Source organism: Squalius cephalus, assembly GCF_949319135.1.
Source record: "Squalius cephalus genome assembly, chromosome: 15".
NCBI lineage: Eukaryota > Metazoa > Chordata > Actinopteri > Cypriniformes > Leuciscidae > Squalius > Squalius cephalus.
The window spans coordinates 17,559,270-17,583,878 of NC_137136.1; the positions used below are offsets into that span (position 1 = coordinate 17,559,270).

At 36.8% G+C, this 24,609-nt stretch overlaps 2 protein-coding genes across 3 annotated transcripts in view; one reads left to right on the plus strand and one right to left on the minus strand.

Annotated features, from left to right (window-relative positions):
• The first annotated feature begins 624 nt into the window (after positions 1-624).
• On the plus strand, positions 625-4,924 carry rps27.2 (ribosomal protein S27 isoform 2). The gene is made up of 4 exons (XM_079895640.1): positions 625-724; positions 1,581-1,689; positions 2,095-2,205; positions 4,641-4,924. Exons 1-4 carry the CDS (start codon positions 668-670, stop codon positions 4,667-4,669), a joined length of 306 nt encoding a protein of 101 aa, XP_079751766.1. The 5' UTR covers positions 625-667; the 3' UTR covers positions 4,670-4,924.
• Positions 4,925-5,900: 976 nt separating this feature from the next.
• The window catches only part of LOC307172326 (nuclear pore membrane glycoprotein 210), a 28,266-nt gene continuing 9,557 nt past the window's right edge, over positions 5,901-24,609 (minus strand). The window contains exons 15-39 of one of the 2 annotated variants that reach the window (XM_079894622.1): positions 24,241-24,453; positions 23,505-23,714; positions 21,067-21,256; positions 20,112-20,182; positions 19,905-20,006; positions 19,711-19,812; positions 19,496-19,621; positions 19,246-19,373; positions 18,506-18,701; positions 18,249-18,422; positions 16,401-16,475; positions 16,177-16,308; positions 13,628-13,783; positions 12,848-12,933; positions 12,388-12,562; positions 12,134-12,309; positions 11,836-12,056; positions 11,008-11,144; positions 10,641-10,764; positions 10,043-10,195; positions 9,453-9,736; positions 9,129-9,330; positions 6,448-6,534; positions 6,258-6,320; positions 5,901-6,043 (exon numbers count right to left, since the gene is read on the minus strand). In XM_079894622.1, coding sequence (XP_079750748.1) covers positions 5,952-6,043; positions 6,258-6,320; positions 6,448-6,534; positions 9,129-9,330; positions 9,453-9,736; positions 10,043-10,195; positions 10,641-10,764; positions 11,008-11,144; positions 11,836-12,056; positions 12,134-12,309; positions 12,388-12,562; positions 12,848-12,933; positions 13,628-13,783; positions 16,177-16,308; positions 16,401-16,475; positions 18,249-18,422; positions 18,506-18,701; positions 19,246-19,373; positions 19,496-19,621; positions 19,711-19,812; positions 19,905-20,006; positions 20,112-20,182; positions 21,067-21,256; positions 23,505-23,714; positions 24,241-24,453 — 3,675 coding nt within the window. In that variant the 3' untranslated portion in view covers positions 5,901-5,951. Of the gene's footprint in view, positions 6,047-6,257; positions 6,321-6,447; positions 6,535-9,128; positions 9,331-9,452; positions 9,737-10,042; positions 10,196-10,640; positions 10,765-11,007; positions 11,145-11,835; positions 12,057-12,133; positions 12,310-12,387; positions 12,563-12,847; positions 12,934-13,627; positions 13,784-16,176; positions 16,309-16,400; positions 16,476-18,248; positions 18,423-18,505; positions 18,702-19,245; positions 19,374-19,495; positions 19,622-19,710; positions 19,813-19,904; positions 20,007-20,111; positions 20,183-21,066; positions 21,257-23,504; positions 23,715-24,240; positions 24,454-24,609 lie in introns of both variants that reach the window. The other variant, XM_079894621.1, reaches the window with a different exon arrangement.

Genomic DNA, 24,609 nt, shown 5'->3' on the forward strand with positions numbered 1-24,609 from the left:
GCTAAGTAGGGATCAGTTGTAATAAATGTAAAAACTGTGCCCATATCAACTGTTTTTGTCACAACAGAGATTTACTTATAAGTACTCTAAGCTGCTAAATGAAGTAGTTATAGCAGAATAACACAGAATTGTTAGTGGTGTTATTTTAGTATTATTTATATTATAGCCTAGTATTTAACAACATATTAAGTTTTTATTTTTATATTTTAGTTTAAGTTTAAGTAATTTTGTTATGTGCTTTTGTCATTTTCATTTAATTTTATAACATTTCTATTTAGCTTTAGTTTTAGTAATTGTAATATGCTTTATTCAGATAAACGATTTTAATAATTTGAAATGCCATTGCATTAATTGGCAAAAGTAATTGAAATTATCACAAATATATGTTAAACATATTATTATAATTATTATTTAATTATAATAAGTATGTTTTATACAATATAATACACCAAATTATGCTTTTGAATGTCGCCTTTATGTTAGGTTGTTAGGTTGCCTTTATGTATTATTAAGCATGATAGTGAGAGTCTATGTCACAATTCAACAATCCAACATAACCCACAGCCTGTCTTAGCTCAATACTTAGTTAATATGAGTTAAGAAGAAATGCTTTTATTAAATGTGAAGTATTTCCTGCCCCTGCTCACGAGCCCCGTTCATATACGCCATGTATTTCCGCTCGCCCCCCCTTTTCGGCTGCTGCTCCACTGTCGCCAACATGCCTGTAAGTGCGTGCTATTACAATCAAGTCCATTTAAAACGTAATCACACTTGATATGTGGATTTCATCGCATCGATTGATCAGGGGAGGCTTTTGTCTTCATGATCTTACTGACCACGTTGAATTAATTTCACATATTTTGAGGTTAAAACTTAGTAGAAAAGGGCGAAGCGCGTGCTATGTGTTTAGGAACGACAAGATGGCCGCCTGCATGCGTTAGAAACTCGTGGAGAGCACCGCGCTTCTCTTACAAATAAAACCGTCACTATTATATGTAGTTGAGATTTAGTAAATAAATAATACGTTAAATAGAATTAATACGCGTGGATGTGCCTCATATAGTTTGTTAGGCGGAAGTGTGTCATGAATCAGATCACCCTTTGTAGTGGTGGTGTTGACAATCAGCTGATCAGCTCTATCATCAAGCTTATGCTATTGTTATGTAAAAAACGCTTTTTTTCCCGATACAACGTTTACACGAGTATTGTATATTGTATTATCGTTGTAGCTGAGTTAAAATGCCACAACATGGCTGCGTCATGCACTCTTGAAAATAAAGGTTCTGTATTGTCATTGATGGTTCCATGAAGAACATTTAACAACCATAACCTTGCCATTGCATAAAAAAGGATTCTTAAAAAGGATTATTAATGCTCTTCACACACACAAAAAAGTTTCTTTTAAGAACTTTTCACTTAAGGGTTCTTTGGGGAACCTAAAATGTTTATATATATGTAGCATCACTGTGAAAATCTGCTTTTGAAACCTTTATTTCTAAGAGTTTTAAATAACTCTATCGTGGCTGAGATTCTCTACGCCAGTTGGCAAAGGTGATTGACACATCTCTCATCACTTTCAGCTCGCGAAGGACTTGTTGCACCCAACGCCAGAGGAGGAGAAGAGAAGACACAAGAAGAAGCGTCTCGTACAGAGTCCCAACTCTTATTTTATGGATGTCAAATGCCCAGGTAACATCTGCAGCCTTGGTGCTCTGTGCAAACAAGCAGGTCCCCTGTGAGACATTGGTTCTCATGGGGAACAGGACAAAAATTATCATCAGCTTTGTTGTGGGAATATTTTTCCCGTAGGGATTTTTTAAAAAGTCTTTATTTATGAGTTATAAGCCATGAACCAAACCAACCAGCTATGACAGTATTTGACAAAAATAAAGGTACAAAACTGTGTAATTAACAGCTTTAATGAGGGAAATAATTACAATGACATGGAGCATCGTGAGTGACAATCAAAATAAAAATTCTGTATGAGCTATTTATTTTTGTGTATAAAATAACAGAAAAATTGTGTTCCACATACAATAGACATTGATTTGTGTATTATAGTATGTTTGAAATTATTCGCCATTCTCTTTGCAGGCTGTTATAAGATCACTACGGTGTTCAGTCACGCACAGACGGTGGTCTTATGTGTAGGATGCTCTACAGTGCTGTGCCAGCCTACCGGAGGAAAGGCTCGCCTCACAGAAGGTATCGCCAGTGCACAGACACCACCCAATGCATGAAAGAACCTAGTTTATCAATATAGTCGTCACATGGATTCTTGATTATCTCATAAGCAGAATCTCACATTGGGATTTTCTTCATTCCTGCAACAGAGCATTCAGAACATGTCACACTAACACATTAAAATACAGCCTTCAGAAGATGACTAATGAATTCATGTTTTCGTGTGGGAGAAGTATGGCTAGAAATGCACTCATAGATCAGAGATACACACACATGCGCTTGTAAATGTAGCAGCGCCATGGCAACACGCCGACACAGACCGACCTAGTGTTTCCCACTTGATCATTGTTCTCTTCTTGAAGCTGAAGCTTGACTGGTGAAGCTCTGAAACTCGCTGCCCTGCTGGCGCACAGTTCAGAAGATAGCCAATGAGTCAGTTGCAGATTTCTGTCTCAATGATTCAACACTATCTAATTGTTTGGTGCCCTGTCCAAAAAATACACGTTCTATTATTTAAAATGTTTAATTACTACTTTAAAGCACAAATTTATATAACCGAATGACTTTATAATTTTTTTGAGAATTTTGCAGCAGCTAACAATTATTTTGAGAATTTATTTGTTGTGGGGATTTTTAAAGAGAAACAAATGTACATCTTAAAGGTACAATATTCAAGAATTTTTTGCCGTAGAGGGGGCTACATTCCAAACAACATCAGCGGCGTAGCTTGATGACGATGTGAAGGAGCGTGGAATGATGGGAACTGTCGTTTTAAACTCCACCGTGGATGTAAATCAGTCAGACGGGAATCGAAAAATCATGTTCATGGATGAGGCTAAGTTCTATTTTTATAATGACATGCTTTTTGTGGCGAGGGGGGCGTGGTTCAGCGCGGTCTGTAATGGGAGAGAGAAGAGACGAGCAAGTAGGTCAAGTGCAAATGACGAACACCTGTGTCTTATTGCTGTGATCCGCGTGGAGAGACCGCTTATAAGCCGGGCGCTGGAACGAGAGAGACTGAAGAGAAAATTGGACGCAGAGAAAGAAAACCGGTGGATCCGAGCTCTCATTTTTGAACTGTTTTGTGCCGTCGCGGTTGCCACGGTAAATGCGCGACTTTTGTTTGTTTTGCTTTATTTGAATAAAGTACGAGTCCCAGTCACGCCGACCCCTGTCTTCTTCCTTCCTGACTCTTGAACCTCATCACACTTTTATTTCATTAAAATGAATTAACCGCAAGAAAAGTAAGGTTTAATACTAAATTGGTTATCATAGATGTTACTGTATGTCGAATTCATTGTTGTGATAACGCGGCGCAGTTTTACGTGTTCTAAACAATTGTTGTAAAAGTACATTCGAACATACCCACATCATTTGCCAAAATACTGATTAATCTTTATGTATAACGCATGCTATATTTATTTACATGGCCATAAACACCAGACGTGATAAACAATGCCAATAAACTAAACACAAACTTAAAGCAATAATACTTCCCTTACATAAACATAACTATTACCGAATGCTACATTTGGAAAATATCAAATTAAGCATGCTTTGTCGACAGAACCAGCTGCAATCGGTAAAGAATAATTGTTCCATAACGACTGCAAGAAACAAGCTAACGTTTGTTGCTTGATAGACGCTATAACTACAACTTCCGCATTTGTCCAGGACTCCACGCAGTACGAGCGGAAACCGAGGGTAACGCGGATATGACGCAATTGACTGGCGACTCCCAGCTCCCCCTGCTCTAACGCCCCGTTTCCTTGGTTAAAATCGCAATTTTCTCACGATTTAAAAATAGTTGGAAACATTTGGGATATTGTAAGTAACCAACTTAACAAAATATGTAAGACTGGCCTTGAGATTATGGGATATTTTAATGCAAAATTCTTACATATTGTACCTTTAAGCAATGTTCTTGGCCAAACTGTGTGTAAATTAAAGGCGCTATATATATATATATATATATATATATATATATATATATATATATATATATATATAATATATAATATATATATATATATAATATATATATATATATATATATATATATATATATATATATATAATATGAATGTATTTCTGTTTGTCGCACTCTCTTACTCTGTTGAAGTCTTTGAAGTTCAAAAGCCCTGTCAGGATGATCCGTTTTTCAAAATGAAACGACTTGCTTGAATTTCTAACATTTATAGATAAGAAAATAACTGTAAAATGTAAGCAATGCATTGGTGAAAACACCTCAAGCGCATTAAAAAAGCACTCGCTAGCAACTAACATGCAATGATATGCTTATGACCTTGTTTAAAACGTTTAAGCGTCTTGGACACCTTTTCCTTGCTCTGCTTTTTCAAAGTGCTTTTTCCCCCCATAAAAATGCATTTTCTGCTACTGTGATGTGTGACGAAATATAGAATTAGTTTTTGACTGAATTGTTTCTGTGTTAACAGGATGCTCGTTCAGGAGAAAGCAGCACTAGTCTCTCATTAACCAGTATGCAAGGATGAGGGAGACCACGGGAGGAGAGACAGGATTGGCCACTCCACAGGGATTTCAGTGACTCCGCCCACAACGAGGCAGTGTTTCTTATCTATAATGAGATGAAAGCTAAACCGAGAAGAGTGCTGGAAAACTGTCAAAGTGCTGTCTGAACACAGAGCGTGTGAGGTGTATAACCACCAAACCTGTCTCTCTCTCCCTCTCTTACTTTAAATAAAGATTCATTTTTCATTTATGTATGTGTGTTGTGGTAGATCATTTGCCAGCCAATCTGCATTGTCACCGCTACATAAATACAGTGGCCTGGTTTCACAGACAGGGCTTGGATTAAGCCTTAGTTTAATTAGGACATTTAAGTAGCTTTTATAAATATTCCTTAAAAAAATTACTGATGAACATCTTGAGACAAAACAAGAGCACAAATTTTTTTTAAGATATGTCAGTGCAAATTGCTTAGTTAATTTTAGTCCAGGACTAGGCTTAAGCTTTGTCTGTGAAACGGGAAAAATGTAAGAAATTCAGCTTGATGAGGTTTCGTGTCATGCTTGCCTGTTCACTTGATCTCATCACAAGGTAATACAAAAAAAAATTTCTGAAAATATTGTGTCTCTTGTTTAGATGGGTGACATTCAGACTGTACATGTAACTATAGCATTATAAACTATTGATCTAAAGTGTGGGGTCAATAAGATGTTTTTAATATTTTCTCTTAATATTAAGTCTGATCAAAAATGCAGTAAAAACATTAATACTGTTAAATAATTGGTTACACTATAAAATGTGTTCTATTTAAAATGTTATGTATTCCTGTGATAACAAAACTGATTTTTCAGCATCATTACTCCAGTCCAAAGTGTCGCATGATCCTTCAAAAATCATGTTGATTTGCTGCATTTCTTTGAAAACAGTTGTGCTGCAAATTTTTATAATACTTTTTTTTCTTGATTTTTTGAATAATGTAAGTTGAAAAGAACGGCATTTATTTGTAATAAAAATATTTTGTAACATACATTTCTTTAGTCACTTTTGATAAATGTAATGAATTCATGCTGAATACATTTCTTTAAAAAAATCTTATTGACCCCAAACTTTAAAGTAAAAATAGTCTGAAAATGAGAAATGATACTCTTCAGGAACCTGAAGTGGTTTGCATGTTTTTACTGCTGAACTGTAGATGAACCATGACTAGCATCTTAACCCATTGTAAGTACATGGTTCTTTCATTTATGACAGAGAGAATAACATAACAGAGGTGCAGTAAGTTAGTTAGTATTCCAGAGCCACTGTTTTCTCTGCAGGACTTCTTGTGTTCGCAGTGATGGTGGGATCCTCAGATATAAATATTTTTTGTCCTCTTCTGAAAGAAAGTTAGAAAACATTGATTAAAAAAATAAGCATATGAGTCTCGCACTTTAAAATCATAATAAGCAAATGTTGGTGCATTTAGAAAATAGATTCGATTTCATGCTGACTTTAACATAAAAGTACTGAGTGCACCTTTAATGTAAAGCGGCTCTATCAAATAAAATGTGAGGGGGTGTCATGCACCTCCTTGAGGTCAAACACACCTGTATTAGAGAGTCTGAGGACTGCAGGTACAGTTTGTGTGCGAGACAGCATGGTATTGTACGCTGTGGAAATTGAACACATTTAAGAGAATATAAGATGTGCAGGGCCTGAAGTCGGACAGCACTGAATCACTGGATAGCAAACATATTCAGTGTTGTTGAAAGTTAAAACTCTTATGTGTGACCCTACCTATGAAAAGTGCAGCGGTGGTGGCCAGTACAGCAAAAAGAGCAAATATCAAAATGAAAAAAAGCCCCAAATCTGCTCCAAGGTGACCTGAACATACAAATAAAAGCACTGTAGTCGTTACAGAAACAAAGATGTCTGTTACACTACAGTTCAATAGTTTGGGGTTGGCAAGATCTTTTTAATGCTTTTTAAAGTTTCTTGCTCACCAAGGCTGCATTTATTTGTTTAAAAATACAGTAATATTTTGAAATATTATTGCAAATGAAAATAACAGTTTTCTATTGTAATATATTTTAAAATAATTTATTCTTGCGATGGCAAAGCTGAATTTGCTCAATGAAAATGCTCAAGAAACATTTCGTATTATTATCAATGTTCAAAATAGTTGTGCTGCTTACAGGGGCATCACTATTTAAAGTGATACTATTTAAAGAAAGTTTTAATTTCTTTCAAAAAAAACAAAAAAATCTTACTAACCCCAAACTGTTGAACGGTAGCGCATATGTAGAATATTGTGAGAAGTGTTGTTAATTATGTTGTTCTCCAGAGGTGGGACAAAGTCATTGTTATGCAAGTCACAAGTAAGTCTCAAGTCTTTGCCCTCGAGTCCCGAGTCAAGTCGAGTCAAAGATGAGGCAAGTCCCGAGTCGAGTCAAAAGTCAAAGCCAACAAGTCTCAAGTCGAGTCCAAAGTCCTACCATTTTAGTTTCGAGTCATTTCAAGTCCTCTTACCACAGAAATAAAATTTATACAAACCATGTAAGATTTGTATTTATTTAAACCTCTTTTTATACAATGACATTAATCAAATACAGTAAAAAACAGAATTTAATTTTCACAAAAAATGCTTGTATTTCAACAGCATATTGCACTAGAACAATACACAGCATGCAGCTTCAGTCCTGTATTGTATTGACCTCATATTGCCAAAAAAGTTTAACTTTCAAATAGACATGGGTCGTTTTAGCCTAAACTTTTTTAAACGTCATCAATAAAATCCTCACTCCTCAAAATTATCACTTCTGAAAAACTGGACCAACCTGATAATATAATTGGAATGCCTCCATAGAGACTGGTGTGAGAGAGAGAGAGAGAGAGAGAGAGAGAGAGAGAGAGAGAGAGAGAGAGAGAGAGAGGAGAGTTTAAAAGGGACAGGCGTCTATTGGGGACTCGGCTATTATTTGAAGTTTTACGGTACATCCGATAAGGTGCTTAGCATTCGTTCAAAACTTACCTTTCTTTGTGCAACTTCAGGCAACTTCAAATTGCAACTCGTTTTTTGTCGACTACCTCGTAATTTTTATAGCCAAACGAAACTACCTTCGGTATCATTTTGCCAACTGGCGCGTTGTTGCTTGTTGCGCTTCATTGGTTGTCTTGCAATGTGCCTGCTTACGCCGTTTCACACATACTCCGTGTGCAGTGCGTATGCGGTGCGTGTTGCAGTGCGTATGCGGTGGAAGACCAGCACGCGCAATAGTGCTTTCACATATGCTGCGTTTGCAGTGCGTGATCCGCGGCTGTACCACAAATACATACTCACTATTTGTATTTCAAATCCAGAAGTTATTAGCAACTTTTATTTGAAAAAAGTTTTTTTTGTCAGCATTGCGATTCTCTTTGTACACACGTATACACTCTTTAATAGACGTATTCACGTTTAAATACAATTTAAACAACGTATTATTTAATGCATTACTCTTATATAATTATATATTAAGTTGCTCAAGCAAGTGGTAAAATATTTAACCATGTACTTATATTAAAATCGCATAGCATACATTTTAAATTCAAACTTAAAATTGACAAAAACAGCAGACTCATAATCTTTCTTTTGCATAATTTAAATCTTTATACAATAAATCTCGCATGTCACAAAGAACTTGTTTTTCCACCTCCACGAATGAGACGAGTGTTCATAATGTTGCCTTGTTGAAATATGTATTTTCCCTTGATTTACCCTCGGTCTTAACGTCTCAGCATTGCGATTCTCTTTGTACACATACACACTCTTTAATAGACGTATGCACGTTTTATTTAAACAACGTAGGCCTATTATTCAATGCATTACTTCTACTTATATTAAGTTCCTAAAGCAAGTGGTCAAATATTTAACCATGTAGGCTACTTATATAAAATAACAGCCGACTCTCATGCCTTTTCTTTTATATTTAAATTAATACAATAAATCTTATAAACATGTTTTTCCACCTCCACGAATGAGACGAGTGTCGTTCATTATGTCGCCTTGTTGAGGTAAATTGTAGTTTTCCTTGCTTTACCCTGGTCTTAAAGTGAAAATAGTATTTAATTAAATACATTTATGGTGAGATTACTACATTTTATTTAATTAATCGCATTTATGGTGAAATTACTACATTTTTAGGTCAATCGGTGTTCATTTTGACCACGAAACATGCGCTGTCACTTTAATTCAGCGCGTGCAGCACAGCAGAAATAACAAGAAAGATGCTCAAGAAACATTTCGTATTATTATCAATGTTCAAAATAGTTGTGCTGCTTACAGGGGCATCACTATTTAAAGTGATACTATTTAAAGAAAGTTTTAATTTCTTTCAAAAAAAACAAAAAAATCTTACTAACCCCAAACTGTTGAACGGTAGCGCATATGTAGAATATTGTGAGAAGTGTTGTTAATTATGTTGTTAATGTTCTCTAACCTGACTCCTGGCTGTCCATCATTCTAGTCACCATCACGACGTGTGTTTGTGGAGAAAGGTCTGTATTCAGGGTAATGATTGCAGTAGACGGTACCCGATCCAGGAAATGTGATGCTGAATAGACTCTAATGAGGAGGAGGGTGGGGTCTTCATCTGACCGGACCGGATCAGACAGCACAATGTCTGTTGTGTCTGACTGAACCTAATTAGATAAGAGTGAAGAAATAAGAAACTGAAAAGTCATTTAATTTCAAATGCATTTTAAAAACAATTAATTCAGTCAAGCAGTATAAGGATTTCTCCCATGATCCCTCTCATTCTCACCCTCAGTGCACTGAGCATGTCTGTGGTGCCAAACACTGTGATTTCAGCCACAGGCTGCTGGGAGGAAAGTTTGATCTTGGTGACAGGACAATGGAACGCTGGCACATACTGGAGCCGAACGGAAGATTGAAAAGAAGGGGGTGAGTCAGGAAGCGACGGCAGGGCAGCTGGGGCTGATTGAGTCTGTAGACACGCAGACAGATAGATGGAGACAGGCAGAGTGGACAGAAGATGGAGGATGGAGTCTGACTGGGGCTGCACAGAGATCCTGCAGCTGTACTGAGCTGAAACAGGACATGACAAGACAGGTCAACCATAAAGGCTAGCTTCATGGTTAAAATAATAACATTTAAAAAAATTAAAAAATATTTTTATTGAAAGATGCTTTAAACATGTTACCAAGTTTGAAAATGTGTTTATAATCCATTCTCATAGGATTAGGATTAGCAAGGATTTATCAAATTGATACTTCAATTGTTTTTTGAATTATTAAAACACAGTTGGAATCTCTCAGACGCTAAGCATAACAGGAGGCTTTAAAAAAAGTCGGCATCTTAAAAGTATTTTAGGTTTTGTAAAACTTGTTCCACCTGTGTCTGTATTGTAGAAGGGCGTTGCGTGAAAGATATCCTGCAGTATTCTTATCTCTAGGTAGGGGGCACCAAAGTGTAAAGAGCACAGTAGCTCTGCCTCAGGATGTAGTTTCTCCTCTATGACCTCCCACTGGTCTAGATTGCATTGAGCTACCATGCAGAAAGAAAAAGAAACACTCAGTCACAACCTCATATTCCATCTGCACAGACATTTATCCATGTCTCTGGAAGTGAAAATCCTGCCCGGATCCAAGATCTAGGAAGATCAAATAGAGTTGAGATAATGAAGATGCGCAAGTAAAACTTCCCACCCACCACTTGTTTTAATTGTACTTATTAAACAGTTAGAGATAATCACCACTGAGAATCATTTCTAGTCTAAGGATTAAGTGTTTAAGCGATTAAAGGGGATCTGTGGATCCTCCAGCTGGAAATAAATATTTGGATTATAATCCCTTTATTTCTTTAATCTCTTTAAGAGTCTAAATATCCCTCATTATTCTTTAATAATCTTCACACAATCGGATTAATGGCATGTCAGACGTTTTGTGTACACTGGCCTTCCTGAATCTCACGTGGAGGTGAAAGGAGTCACCTATGTTGGCAGCAGAGGTGTTGAGATCCACTCTGACTGTGTATTCTGAAGCCTCGGGCCAGTTAGTGAGGAGCCTATCAGCAGGAAGAATGATCACAGGAATAGACGCAGACTCCACTGTTACCTGCATGACACCACAAAACATTCACAATGGGTCTGTTCCAAAACTTAGTGAGCTACCGTGCCACATCCTAACAGAGATGGAACCACACAAGTGATCGATTTGGACATTTTTTTTTTTAATTCGAAGGGCTTCCATTGTCAACTACAATTTATATACAGCTTCGCTGTATATAAGGTAAGGGGGAATAGAGCTATTATGTCACAAAATGTGAGGACATTTATGTAATACCACGGCACTGATTACCTCTCTGAAGGTTTGCTGCCCATCCTCTAGCCTGTAGTAAACCACTACCGTCCCAGAATTCTTTGCAAATGCCACTCCAGTCTCAGAGTTAATTTGAAGGATCTGACTTGATGACACATCCCATCTCCCTCGCCGACCTTTAAAGAGGAAAAAACAAAAAACAATCTATACTCTAATGCTCAAAGTATACTTCGGTTTTTATGCATACACAAGGGTATGCGTACAGCATGCATGACATACACACAAGCCAGACATGCATATTCTGTATGTTCAGCTTAAATTTGCACCTTAATTGTTAATTAGTTTGTCTTGTGTACTTTGACATGGATGTGGACTTTAAACGTAACTTTAATCATAAAAATAAACATAAACAACAAAACGAAACGAGCAGCAGCGGCCGACTGCGGCATATAAACATAATTAAAACAGCAATGCTCTCGGCCACGCCCTGCTTTATACCACAGTAACGTTATTAAAATGTATTACATTAGTTCATCCATGAACATGGTTTCTGCCTGAGTCTCGAGCTTTCCATCAGCTGTGGAGTTGAAGATGACAACTCCCATGATTCCACGCTCATTCACGGCATCATCAAGCTACGCTTTTGTTATTGCTTTGAAAAAGTGACCTCTAGCGGTGAAACTTACATACTGTGCTTTTAAGCGCATGTTTTTGCACACAGGAGTATACTTTGAAAGGCTACACGCTCGGCCGTAAGCATACATAAAGTGTTCACATCAAAAATGGAGTATACTTTGGACTTTATGAAGGGTTTGTTTACTAAAAACTAAAACCAGTGCTCTGCTTGCTAGTAACCAACTGATTTACCCTGCTGGTCTGTAATGGGAGAGCTGAAACAGATGATATCCCCAGAGCGCAGGAATCCTGGGGGCTCTGAGATGGTAGGCACCACAAACAGAGTGGTGTAATCGCTCAGAAAAGGGTTTATAGGGTCTCCCTGCACCCTCAAAACAGTAAGACCGGGTGACACCGTCTGAACCAAAAACGACTGATTGTCTTTGTCAGCTATCAGTTGCACCAGGTCATCTCTGAGACAGAAAAAAAGAGATTAAACCACTACTGCGAGTACTTGGAGTCACACAAACATGTCTATCTGTGTAATTGCCTGTTAGTGGTGACCAGTGTTTGCATATTATGGGAGTGGAATTGTTGTCCCATGTTGTCATAATATAGAGCTTTGAAATGGATGCTCCAGCCCAGAGGGTAGGCAGGAAGGGCTCTCTCATCATCACTGTTCACGGATGACACAGTCAAAACACGTACAAACCACACTGTTGACACCTAAGGAAGGAAAAAGGTTGACATGAGGATCTAAAATGAGGGTTACCTATGGTAATAATAATCATGATGAACACTCACCTTCACACTGATCAACAGTGTTTGGTTGATACCACAAATGTCCATGGCAAAAACCTCCAAAAGAGCCACGCCTGTATCAGGTCCTGTTCTCAACACCCCTTGATCATCAACAGTGACAAGCCCTGCCCCTGAGACACACCGGCTAAATGTGTAACGGACTGGACAGACTGAGTCTCTGAAAACACACGTTTTAAAAGCTGTGTGATGTTACCTAGTCAAGCGTAACCAGTCCGTTGACTAAACAGCAAAATACTTGTGGTTGTTTCTGAGATTATATGAAACCAATTCTTCATTGGGGGGGGGGGGGGGGGGGGGGGATATGTAAATGTAATTTTGATCAGGCAATGATGTAGAACAGACTTCATGGAGTGGATGCTAAATTATGTTTTTTTAAGCTGGGCAAAAAATAAATAAATAAATAAATACAAATTTCTGACATGAAACAGACATACAAACTCACTTATTGCTCTGCAGGGTGTACTGAGAAAGGGGAGACATGAGGATGGAACCTAGGGTTCCTGTTGTTAATTGCATCTCTTCAAACACCTGAGAAAATAGGGAGAACAAAAGAGAAGAGATACATTTAGAGAAAAAGAAAAAACAATATATAGAGAAAACAAGTTTTTTCTTCCCTATAGTGACGTTTATCTGAGTGAAACAGCTTCTCGAATTAATAATGTTGGGTGGGACTTGATTGGATGGTTGTTGTTTCTATTGATGTCATGTGAGTGACAGGTTGTCCCGCCCTAGTCGCTAGTAAACATGTTATCAGAGAAGGGATGTTGTTGCGAGAGGGAGAGGAAGTTATTTTGATTTAAAATTATGAGGCTGCATGAATAAAAAAATAATAATGATGTGCACGAATAAATCATTAATAATAAATGCTGCAACATTGCATTGTTTATTTTGACTTTATGGCGACTTTAAATATTATTCATCCATTAACTCATTCTTGAGTATTTTAAACATGCAGAAATCTGTTTTGCTGATTAGCCTTGTTGAATCTGTTTGACTAAAATAATCTGTGATGAATTATGTATTCTGAGATTGTGTGGGTTACAGTACATTGTTATTATTTTATTTTATTAAATCTAATTATAAAAACAAGCCTCTACAGTATGATTTTATATTACAGTACAGAACACTTTTATCTCAGAAGATCAAGGAAAATCTGCTTCCTCATGATGTGACTCCTATAAATAGCTTGTCATTGGTGGTTCTTTGTGGAAGATGTATTTACCAGAATATGTATCTCGTCAGTGAGATGATCAGATAATGAAGTGTTGCTGGTGTGTATTTCTTCGAGCTGCACACGCACTTTGAGGCTGGTCCTGCCTGGAGCTTCGGCTTTCACTAGCACAGAGTAACTGTGAGAGGGAGACACACTAACGCCCACCTAAAACAGACAGCATAATGAACAAACAAGTGCTCATACAAGTCAAGTCAAGTCAAGTCAAGTTTATTTATATACCGCTTTTCACAACATAGGTTGTATCAAAGCAGCTTCACAGTATTAAATTCATTCAATACATCAATGTTTGTTTCTAGTGGAACGTCCACGTTTGGTAATGCTGATCAATAGTATCGTTGATTGATTAATTTAATTAAATATCCCCAAATATCCCCAACTGAGCAAGCCAAAGGCAACAGTGGCAAGGAACCGAAAAACTCCATCAGGTCACCTAATGGAAAAAAAAAAAAACCTTGGGAGAACCCAGGCTCAGTCGGGGGCCAGTTCTCCTCTGGCGTTTATGAACTAGAGGTTGGATTTAACTGTAAGATTAAAAGTATTATATGAATGCCTGGCTGAAGAGATGCGTCTTTAATCTAGTTTTAAACTGGGAGAGCGAGTCTGAGCAACGAACAGTATCAGGAAGACTATTCCAGAGTTTTGTAGCTAAATGTGAAAATGCTCTCCCTCCTTTGGTGGATCTGGATATCCTAGGTATGACCAAAAGCCTAGAATTTAGTGACCTTAAAGAGCGCGATGGATTATAGGGCGATAGAAGATCGGTTAAATAGACTGGAGCTAAGCCGTTTAGGGCTTTATAAGTCAGTAGCAATACCTTGTAATTAATACGGAACTTTATAGGTAACCAATGTAGTGATGATAAAATTGGTGTTATATGATCATATTTTCTTGATCTAGTTAGAACTCTAGCGGCGGCATTTTGGACTAACTGTAGCTTGTTTATTGAGGATGCAGGACAACCAGCAAATAAAGCATTACAGTAATCTAGTCTCGAGGTCATGAATGCATGAACTAACTTTTCTGCGTCAGAAACTGATAGCATATTACGTAGCTTAGCAATGTTTCTAAGGTGGAAAAAGGCTGTTCTTGTAACATATGAAATATGATTTTCAAAAGACAGGTTGCAGTCTAATATAACACCCAGGTCTTTTACTGTAGAGGATAAAGTAACAGGACATCCTACTATGTTAAAGTTGTATTGTGAGAGGTTTTGTGGGCGGTTTTTTGAACCGATAAGTATTACCTCTGTCTTGTCTGGATTTAATAAAAGAAAATTGCGCGTCATCCAATCTTTTATATCTTTAATACACTCTGTCAATTTGGATAATTTAGCGTTTTCATCCGGCCGTGATGAAATATAGATTTCAGTGTCATCAGCATAACAATGGAAACTAATTCCATGTTTCCTTATAATATTTCCAAGTGGCAGCATATATATTGAAAATAACTGAGGGCCTAACACAGATCCCTGCGGCACTCCATAGTTTACTGGAGTTATGATCGATTTTTCTCCATTTAAATAAACAAAATGGTATTGGTCAGATAAATACAATCTAAACCAGCTTAATGCTTGTCCTTGAACACCAGTATAATTTTGTAGTCGATCTAAGAGTATTGTGTGATCTATAGTATCGAACGCAGCACTAAGATCAAGTAAAACTAGTATTGAGATACAGCCTTGGTCAGAAGCTAAAAGTAAATCATTTGTGATTTTAATGAGCGCAGTTTCAGTGCTATGATGCGGCCTGAATCCTGACTGAAACTCTTCATAGATGTCATTTTCATGCAAGAAAGAGCCCAGTTGGGCGGACACAACTTTTTCTAGTATTTTAGACATAAAAGGTAGATTTGAAATGGGTCTATAATTTGCTAGATTATGTGGATCTAATTGTGGTTTCTTAATGAGTGGTTTTATAACTGCCAGTTTAAATGTTCTTGGAACATGACCTAAAGATAAAGATGAGTTAATAATATTGAGGAGAGGCTCTTCCACTACAGGTAATACTTCTTTCAGTAGTTTAGTTGGTATAGGATCTAATAAACATGTTGTTGTTTTAGATGAAGTGATAAGTTTATTTAACTCTTTTTGTTCTATAGTTGTAAAGCACTGTAATTGTTCTTGCAGGTTGATAATTGAGGCTGAATTATAAGGCGCGATTGAGGATTGAACTTTACAATTGTGGTTCTGATGTTTTCTATTTTCTCAGTGAAGAACTTCATGAAATCATTACTACTAAACTGTAACGGAATATTTTGTTCAGGAGACATTGGTTTATTTGTTAGTCTAGCCACGGTGTTAAATAAGAACCTAGGATTGTTTTGGTTGTTTTCTATTAGTTTGCGGAGATGCCCAGCCCTGGCCGCTTTTAGGGCCTTTTTATAACGTGACATACTGTCTTTCCATGCGATTCTAAAGACCTCTAAGTTAGTTTTTTTCCATTTACGCTCTAAATTACGGGTTTCTCTCTTTAGAACATGCGTAGTATTGTTGTACCATGGTGACACAAGTCAGTTTAAGCTGTGTGTGTGCATCTCACCTGTGCATGCCTGGGTTTGATCTCCAGCACACACGGTTTGCTCAGACTCCAGTGGAACCTGAGGCCAGACTCGACACTACCCAGAGAGAGAGGGTTCTGACCGCTGTCCTTCCCCATCACGTAAACCGGCATCTAAAAGGAAAGATTCATCCAAACCCCTCCTTATACATGCAGCAAAAAAAACATGGCTGCACACAATAATAATGAGCATGAGAAGGACAAACCTCTGTTCCTACAGATAGAGTAACTAAAGGAGCCTGTATCCTCACTGCTGTCAGGTTAAACACCTCCACTTCATCCTGATCACGTCACATACAGTTAAATCGCAATTATTAGGTTTATGCGAAAGCATTATATCTTTAAGGGTGTATTCACACTTAGTAGGTTTGGTTTGATTAACATGAACTCTGGTGCTAGAGACCCACCTTTTCTCTTGTGCATTTTGACTGAGATATGAATCCCATACTGACCAAAGGCATCTAAATGAACCAAAACCAGCACAATCTCACAAGATGCGACACTTAAAAGGAGAGAATGCGCAAGCACACGGAAAATCACAAACTCTGTTGAGTAGGTACTTATTTAATTAAGTAATTACTATACTACCACTAAAAAAGTATGTTCTATATAGTATGAGTGTGTCATTATCATGTTGCGTCACTTCACTGCCATTCATAAATGCTCTCCCGTGGCCTAATGGGATGGTAAAGTGTCTATCTTATGCACACTTCAGAATCTAGTAGTAGGTCATCTGGGTACTTTTTGCCTACTCTTTTAAGATAACTGTAAATTTGGACAGACTTTTTTTGTCACATGCTGTTTTTCAGCCCAGCACACAGCATTGTTTTCTATATTCGGTAAGTTCTGACTCAAAGTATATATCATATATCAGCGTTTTTTAGTGTGTGTGTTTTTTTTGTATCGGTGTTAAAAATCAGTGTAAACACTAAGCAAACCAGTACTAAATGTATCATTTTCTTTTTTGGCCAAGACAAAAAGAACCAAGAGAGAACCAAACTACAAGTGTGAACACCCTTAGAAATGTGTACATTTATTATGGTAAAATTTTAATACAATTTAAATAATAAATAAGACCATGTAAGCGCATGATGTGTTTGTGTACGAGAACAGATGTGTTCTCATACATAGAGAACACATAGTGGTTACAGCATTTAATTAAGGTGGAATGGGATGAAGGTTGGATTAGCTGCAGTAGGTAAGTCGTTAGGCCTATTAATTATTCATCCTGGGTGCCATGGAAATGGAAAATTAAATCATGCATATATGTTTGCTCCTGAGTCATCTTTATAATTATGTGATTAAGGGACATTTCAAACGGAAATTTTTTTTTTGTGTTTAAAGAGATAGTTCACTCCAAAATGAAAATTCTGTCATTAATTACAAGCGAACATGCTTGAGCTTCCGTTTTCCACAACTGATGAATGATGAATGTTTAAATGTGAATAAAAGCGTACATTTATTATGTTCATTATATTAAGCGACCGTGTCTCTTCCGAAAATTTGGACTAAAACGCTTAATTCATATAGATTAGTTTTACGATCTCTTAATGAACTTTTTGAAGCGTCAAAGTGGTAGTTGTGTAGCTGTCAATGGAGAAGACAGAAAGCTCTCAGATTTCATCAAAAAGATCTTCATTTGTGTTCCGAAGATGAACAAAAGTGTTATGGGTTTGGAATGACATGAGGGTGAGTAATTACTGACAGATTTTTAATTTTTAGGTGAACTATCCCTTTAAAAACAAAACACAGTAGTAGAATGAAAAAAAAAGTTTTGAGATGCAACATTTTGTCTAGCACATGTTTACATAGAAAACCTATGGAAAAGCAGCACAGTGGAATGCAAAAATGCAAGACATGGGGCAGAGAAATGAAAGAGCATAAAGGCGTGTTGAACTTCTTTTAACTTGTTCACAGTGGAATGCAAAAACTTGTTCTGTGTGAACGGACCCTACAACTACTGCCACGGGTATGTGGTCGTCTGTGTAAATAATACTTTTTTATGTATGGCCTCACATCGCAGAAAATCTATTAAAAATCCATGTGTGTGCTACCTGTACAAAGGTAAGCGGTGCTTCTGTATCTTGTGTCTGGACAGCTCCTCTGAGTTTGACCACACCCACTGCCATACCTCTGACCAGTCCAGTCTCTGTTACCACGGCAATAGAGCTGTCACTCACGGAGAACCTGACGCTGGACTGAGGATGAGGCCCTCCCTCCAATTTCACCTGAACATCAAATACATCTTTATACTCAAAAATGCAATTCTGAGGGAACTAACATATGGTTTGGTGCATCCTGTTACACACACCTGTCGCACACTTCCAACTGCCAGAGTGAGTCTACTGGGCTGCAGACTGAATGGAGGGTAAACTTGCATATTCTTGTGGGGGGAGCTCATAACACGCCCATGACCGTCCACTGCTGAGAGGTGGAGACTGACCACGCCCACTGCCAGGCCTGTCACATGGAACCCCACGCTGTACTCGTCCACGGGCCCCGCCTCCCTGTAAGCATACAGTAAAATACAATTCAAAAGCCATCTGTTTTAACTATAATTTCTATGTGAAAGAAATAATGACAGAAATAAAAAATGAATATATTCAAATAATTTGAAAATAAAATGGAAATACCCCATATGTGTATACAATTTATTTGTAATTCACACTGAAACTTTACAATAAAAATGACTCCTATAGCAGTTATTTCTTTAAATTTCATACCATTTTAATTGTATTTCCGTCATTTCAAACTGAATTAGAATTCTATATTCCGTTTACTATTTCAGTTTAGATTCAGTTATGCATCCTTATTCAATTCTAAGCCACTTGCATCACTCCTTACAGATTTTACAGCACCTCACCAACACCTCAACCCCAGCATATCTATTCATTTATATGATGTATTAGATATTACATACTCTTTATTAAGAAGTCATAGGACAGAATTTAGAGATTGAACCTTTCCATTATGGGCAGCAAACATTTATCTCATGCAAATGTATGTAAATAGTGAAATAGGACTGATACAAAACACATGGTCTGGACTCACTCCACAGAAATGATTGATGAAGAAGGGATCAGCACGAGGTTCATGAGCAACAGGAAATGATGAAGAAACGGTTGATTCTTTGAATCCAGAACACGCACTCGTACTACAGCAGAATGTCTGACCTCAATCTAAAAACCATCAACATAGGAGGAGACAAAGATTCAGTGAACATGAGATGATAAAAATGTAATAGTGTAGTAAAATGCCTAAAAGTAATGCAAGAGATGAGGAGCGTCTGTCTCCGTCATACAATATTAATGAAGTCAATTTGGAAATCTGTGATGTCAGAGACAAAAATGGAGGCCACAGCAGGATCAGAGGTCAGACAGAGGTCATGAGCCAAAATAGTCGAAGAACCAGACTGAAGTGGGGACACCTGGGATAGAAAGATTATAAGTGAACTAGTTATTTATATTGCAAAATATTTACAAGAAATATTTGAACCTGCACAGACTATTCTCCAACCTGTATTATATTGGTGTCCATCATGTGGTTAATGCTTGCCAATTGGTTGTCTTGTAGATAGATATGAAAGTGACCTGAACCATAGATCAAAGTCAGATTTTCCTACAGAGATGAATGGATTGATTGAGGAGTCATTAAAATACAACAAAAAAACGGCCAGATGAGATATGATGGAGAGGGATGAATTCGCTCACTGTGACTTTTGGATGGTTGAATAAAGTGATAGAGTGTCTGGCCCACTGTAGGTCATCTACCAAACGCAGATTCACACATTGAGATGCTGGAGCTGTCAACATCTTATACAGCGCACATAGTTCAAGTGTTACTCGGGCATACAAACATAAATATGGACACATTACAGAACAGATCAAAATAAAAACACAATAAACACACACACACACCTCTGGACATGTAAGAGTGACATTGACAGTCACGGTTCCTGTCTGTCTGTGGGACTGAAGAACCTGGCAGGCTGTAGAAAAGGCGAGTTGATTAGATTAAGCTCAATGGCAAATAAGATTGTCCACAATAAGGAAAGAAAAATCTTTTTAAAAAATCTAGTCTAAATCCTGTGTCTTATAAATGTACTCATGTGTTGGTTTCATATAGTATCAAACTTTTATACCATTTTCAAGAAAAAGTCTCACTTTAATTACTCTAAAAATTGTATGTGGTATAACCAAGTAAAAATAAATCGTATTCATTGATTTCAAACAAGTTACAACATAAATTTTAAAATATATGAATATATATTAAATATAATTAATTATTAATTTAGAAATAACATAATATAATAATATAACATAATAATCAACTGATAATATTTTACCAACACTGCTTCACTGCTTGATTATAACGATTAAGTAATCTCATATATACATGTATACAGTATATCTATATATACTGTACAAAGTAAAGTGTTATTAATCAAATTAATTGTTATGAACTATTGATTTAGAAATAGCTAAATAACTAATAATATTTTACAAAAACTTCTTCACTGCTTTTTCATTTAGAAATAGCATAATAATAATAATATTAATAATAATAATAATAATAATAATAATGTAACTGCTTTTAAGAAATATTATTAAAATATTATGCCACAGAACTAAATAAAGCATAATTCTTTAAAAAAAATTATGGCATCAGGACAGCTGTATCAGTCTGACATTTTTAAATATAATAGCGAATAACTCATAATAGAAGCAGTGTATTCATTTCATGCATGAATTGCATTAATCTATTTTTGAATAACTTAATAGATTTGGACAAACAAATGAGCGTAATTGATCAATTTACACAATATTGTGAAAACCCCAAAATGGCAAAATTATACAGTGCAAAGCAAAACACCATGTTGTGTGTAGCCTGTCTGAGTTGGTCTTTCTGCCGCTGTCATTGTGGACTGGGGGCCCAGTGAGAGGAGACCAGGGTCAGAGGAGGACCACCTCACCAAACAGGAAGTGAAATTATCAAACTGCACCCCCTTTTGGTCAAACACAGACAACTGCAATGTAGCATCCCTAGTGCTGGACACAGATAACTGTGAGAGAGAAAGAAAAGAATGACATGAAAGAATATGGTAATGTGATATTCAATTACATCAGAGTAATTCTGAGAGAATAAAAGAAGTCCAAACACTGAAAGAGATAAAGCGTGACCTTGTTAAATAAATAGTGATAAAATCATGCTTAAACTATCTCACTAGTATCCACCTTATTCCTGATGAGCTTACTGCGATTTGAATTATGGGTGGCACTTCTGGTTTGGGGAACTTTCATTCAAAAAGGCTGAAACGAATCATTTCAAATCATAAGGTTGCCCTACAAATAAAGCTGATCCGTCAGTTTAACTGGATGAGCTGTCAATTTTCCTTCATGATTTATTTTCAGACATCATGAGAATAACGTTGTACTTTGTATTTTAACGTGACATGTTATAACAAGAATATCTATGGCAAAAGCTCTTTTCAGTCGCTGCTTTCTTTTCCTCGTGATTATTTTCTTTTTTCCCTTTGCAATCCGCTGTAAAAGTATGAAAAAGGACAACATATACTGCACATTTGTGGTCTGATCTCCTGAATTTAATGTACGATATATTCCATTAATAATTCAAGACTCTCTCGTTATTCTCCTTCATTCCTCACGTCTCTTTCCAGGTTTGTTTTCACAGGTAAATGCTATTTATAATCTGTCAAAATGACGAAAATCACTTTGAAATAGTATCACGTAATGCTACATAAATGTAAGGCAACATAAGTTACATAATACAGATATTACTACAGTGATATTTAACCCGTCCGTTATTGCTGTGGAAAGACTCGCGCTCTTGGGGTTATTTGGTCTGTTGAAAGTACCTTGTATATTTCAAATATAGCAGAAAAGCAATAAATTATTGATTTGGTGCTCTATAATCATGAGAAAGAAACTGTGAACCTAGTTAATGTGTGAATGAATCTTTGAACAAAGGTGGCAGAGATATCAGTCACAAGAATGTGCAGTAATAGTCCATTTTTTGCCATCCGTCAGTTTATGACCAAATGGTCACATTATTTATTTGTATGTAAGATTTATGTACGATTTTTTTTTATTCACCAAGGATGCATTAAATTGATACAAAGTGACAGTAAAGGCATTCATAATGTTACAAAAAAAATGTACTTCAAATAAATGTTAGTACTCTTTTCATCAAACTGTCTATTCATCAAATAATCCTGAATACTTTTTTTATCATGGTTTTAAAAAATAAATAAAAAACTATTAAGCAGAACAACTGTTTTCAACATTGATAATAATAAGAAATATTTCTTGAGCACCAAATCATCATATTAATGATTTCTGAAATATCATGTGATACTGAAGACTAATAGTAATATAGTAATATTTCATTATGATATATTACCATTTTTTACTGTATTTTTGATCAAATAAATGCAGCATTGGTGAGCACAAAATCTTACCGACCCACAAACTTTTGAACAGTACAATACATGTGTGTATAAATAATGAAGAAAATATGAATACTCTTTTCTTTGCCAACTTGTCAGTTAGTCCTTAACATATTACCATTTTGGTGTCTGTACTGCACACACTCATCATGGTTTGTAGAAATGTGTGTAAATAAGTAAATAAGTGAGCATGCGATCACTGGCATTCTGCCGGCTTGTAATTATTCTTTCCATTTTGTGTGTTTCACTTTGACTAATGATATGCTTCATTAAATCGGTAAATCTAATGCAATTTCTGCCTCTCTCAGAGTGCTGTGACCAAAAAAGGAACATTTATGACCAAAAATCGAAGTTTTCCTCATCACTCACGGGTGCCTTTCGGTTTCAATAAGAGATATGATGTGATGTTTCATTCTCAGAAATGGTTTTAGTATATTACTGAGGGTATATTGATTGCGAGGGTTTGACATTGATCAAAGACTTGGTTTCTAGAGCATCTATGTCAGGAGAGGAAACACACACACATTGAGGGCCCATGCATGCGGTTACTATGGAAACTGCCATAACACTTCACCCTGCATATCTCACATAATTGCATGGCAAATGAGAGCAGCGAAAAGAGGGAAGGAGAGAGACGGAGTTCTGGTGTGGGTGTAGGGGTAAAACAGAAAGAGAGAAACACCTGGAGGGTGAGAAAGTGAAAAAATGAAAAGGAAAAAAGAGAGGTCTGGGCAGGTGAAGGGAAAAGAGGAAAATGAGTGATTCATAAAAGAGTTTGTGAGAGGACATAACAGCAGGAAGGGGCAAAACGAGAAAAAGAGAGGATAAAGTGGGCATTACTCACCAGTCCACAGGGGTACTGAGGCTGAGTGCAGGAATAGTGATGGGAGAATAGAGGGATGGATGAAGGTGAGGACGGGGAGGAGGTGGTTGACGAGAGAAGAGAGAGAGAGAGACTAGCGGGGATGCCACACGCCACATGAACTCTGCTCTCCTCGACTGCGGGAATCTCGTTGAACGGTCCTGGAGTATTCCCACATCTGAAGACCAACCACTGCACACATAAACACACACACAAGTAAACAAGCGCTTCACCCACTCAATGCATAAAGGGCTTATGCAGCAGAGAAATGTCAAATTTAGAATGAATTCTTTAATATGAAGAATACTATCTCAATAGTTGTTTTTTTTTGGCATACAAACCCACAAAATATCCAACAAATTGTTTTCAGACAACAATATATATCTATATCTATATCTATATATATATATATATATATATATATATATATATATATATATATATATATGTATATATATATATATATATATATATATATATATATAATGCAGACTATATATATTTAGCGTCTTAATACATTTTAAAATGCCATTTATTCCTATGATGGCAAAGCATCATTAATCCAGTCTTCAGTGTCACATGCTCCTTCAAAAATCATTCTAATATGCTGGTTTGCTGCTTAAGAAACATTTCTTATTATTATCAATGTAAAAGCAGTATTTAGTGTACATATGCAGTACATATGAGTGATACTTTGCAGTTAAAGACCTTTCCCAACCTGTTTTCCCACGGAGGTGCACATGACCCGATACGCATGTCGAGGTGTCCTTGCTTGGGTCGGACTCAGTGCCTCCACGGTAACACTCCCTGTTGGAAGCACCTCGATGTCACTATAAAAACGGAAGGGGGCCGGGGGCCAGGGCTGAGGCCCCCCCTCGAATATAACCACACGAGATGAGCCCACCGAGAGAAGAACCTCAGTCGCAAGCGACTGAGCGAAAGAAGGAGAGAACAATGTCACTGAGAGGTTAAGTGGAGTCAAAAGCTTATGATAATGTCCTTGTTAAAACTGTTGTTGTCTTTCATTAGTGTATGACTGACAAAAGCAAAAGCACTGATCCATCACACTGTCCTGTTAAACTCTCAT